Source organism: Buceros rhinoceros, unplaced genomic scaffold (assembly GCF_000710305.1).
Source record: "Buceros rhinoceros silvestris isolate BGI_N320 unplaced genomic scaffold, ASM71030v1 scaffold44216, whole genome shotgun sequence".
Taxonomy (NCBI): domain Eukaryota; kingdom Metazoa; phylum Chordata; class Aves; order Bucerotiformes; family Bucerotidae; genus Buceros; species Buceros rhinoceros.
In genome coordinates, this window is record NW_010416541.1 from 1114 (window position 1) to 2088 (window position 975).

The 975-nt window shown below is 62.4% G+C and overlaps 1 protein-coding gene across 1 annotated transcript in view; it reads right to left on the reverse strand.

Annotated features, from left to right (window-relative positions):
• Positions 1-975, reverse strand: part of LOC104494926 (sestrin-2-like) — a gene marked incomplete at its 5' end in the record, with an annotated part of 2112 nt that overhangs the window by 683 nt on the left and 454 nt on the right. Inside the window, 3 exons of the mRNA XM_010137829.1 lie at positions 21-211; positions 463-578; positions 766-916. Of these exons, the coding sequence (XP_010136131.1) occupies positions 21-211; positions 463-578; positions 766-916 (458 nt within the window). The remainder of the gene's footprint in view (positions 1-20; positions 212-462; positions 579-765; positions 917-975) is intronic.

Below are 975 nucleotides of genomic sequence, written 5' to 3' on the forward strand. Positions count from 1 at the left end.
GCCACAGCTCGGGGACCTACCGGATGCCGAAGACACAGTGGACGTAGTTCCAGATGGCCCTGCGCAGCATGGAGGTGTCCACGCCGCAGTGCATGGCAATGGTGTTGTACGTCAGGTTGTAGACAACCTGGAACTTCTCATCCAGGAGCTGCCCCACCTCGGGGTAGAGGCGGTTGATCAGTGAGTAGCCGTGGTCCTCCCAGGTGTAATCCTGGGAAGGAAGGAAGAACACTGGGGTAGGGGCTTGACAGGGAAATGTGGGGTCCCTTCAAAGCCAGGGACATAAGCTGGGGTCTACCCTGATGTATTGACTGTGGGCATCTGGTTGACCTGCTCAGACAGCTCCAGCCTGGCCCCAGCCCCTCACCCCTGCACCCACACCATCCATCACCCCAGGAACAGCCCTCCAAGAGCAGCAGGACCTGCCACCCCACACCCTCCCTGCCACCCAGCAGCACCCACCTGTGCACGGAAAGTGGGGGGGGCCTGCTCGCCCCGTCGCGTGAAGTCCTTGTAGCTAAACTCGGGGTCCTCCACGAAGCAGAGGACATTGGACCACAGGGAGGGATCTGCAGGATCTACAAGGCATCACGACAGCAGCCATGAGTGTTGCATGAACCCGGGCAGAGCCAGCCCTGCAGCTGGGGGCCTCATCCTGCTCCTCCCCCGGGGCACATGTTGGCTTGTTGGCTCCTTCCCTCCTCCCATGCAGTTTCCCTGGCCCACAGGGACCCCGTTCCCAGCCAGCACCCTCCACCTCCTCACCCGAGGGAGCCACCAGCAAACTCTCTGCCTTCTCCAGCTCAAAGCGCGTCGCCATCTCCTCCTGCGTGACACCCTCCTCCTTCAGCTGACTCTCCTGCAGCAGCTTCATCCTCTCCATCAGCACCTCCACCTCCCGCACGGCGTCTCTGCCCTGGTGAAGTAGCGGGCAGGGTCAGCAGAGGGGTTGGAAGCCCAGAGCAGCCCGGAACC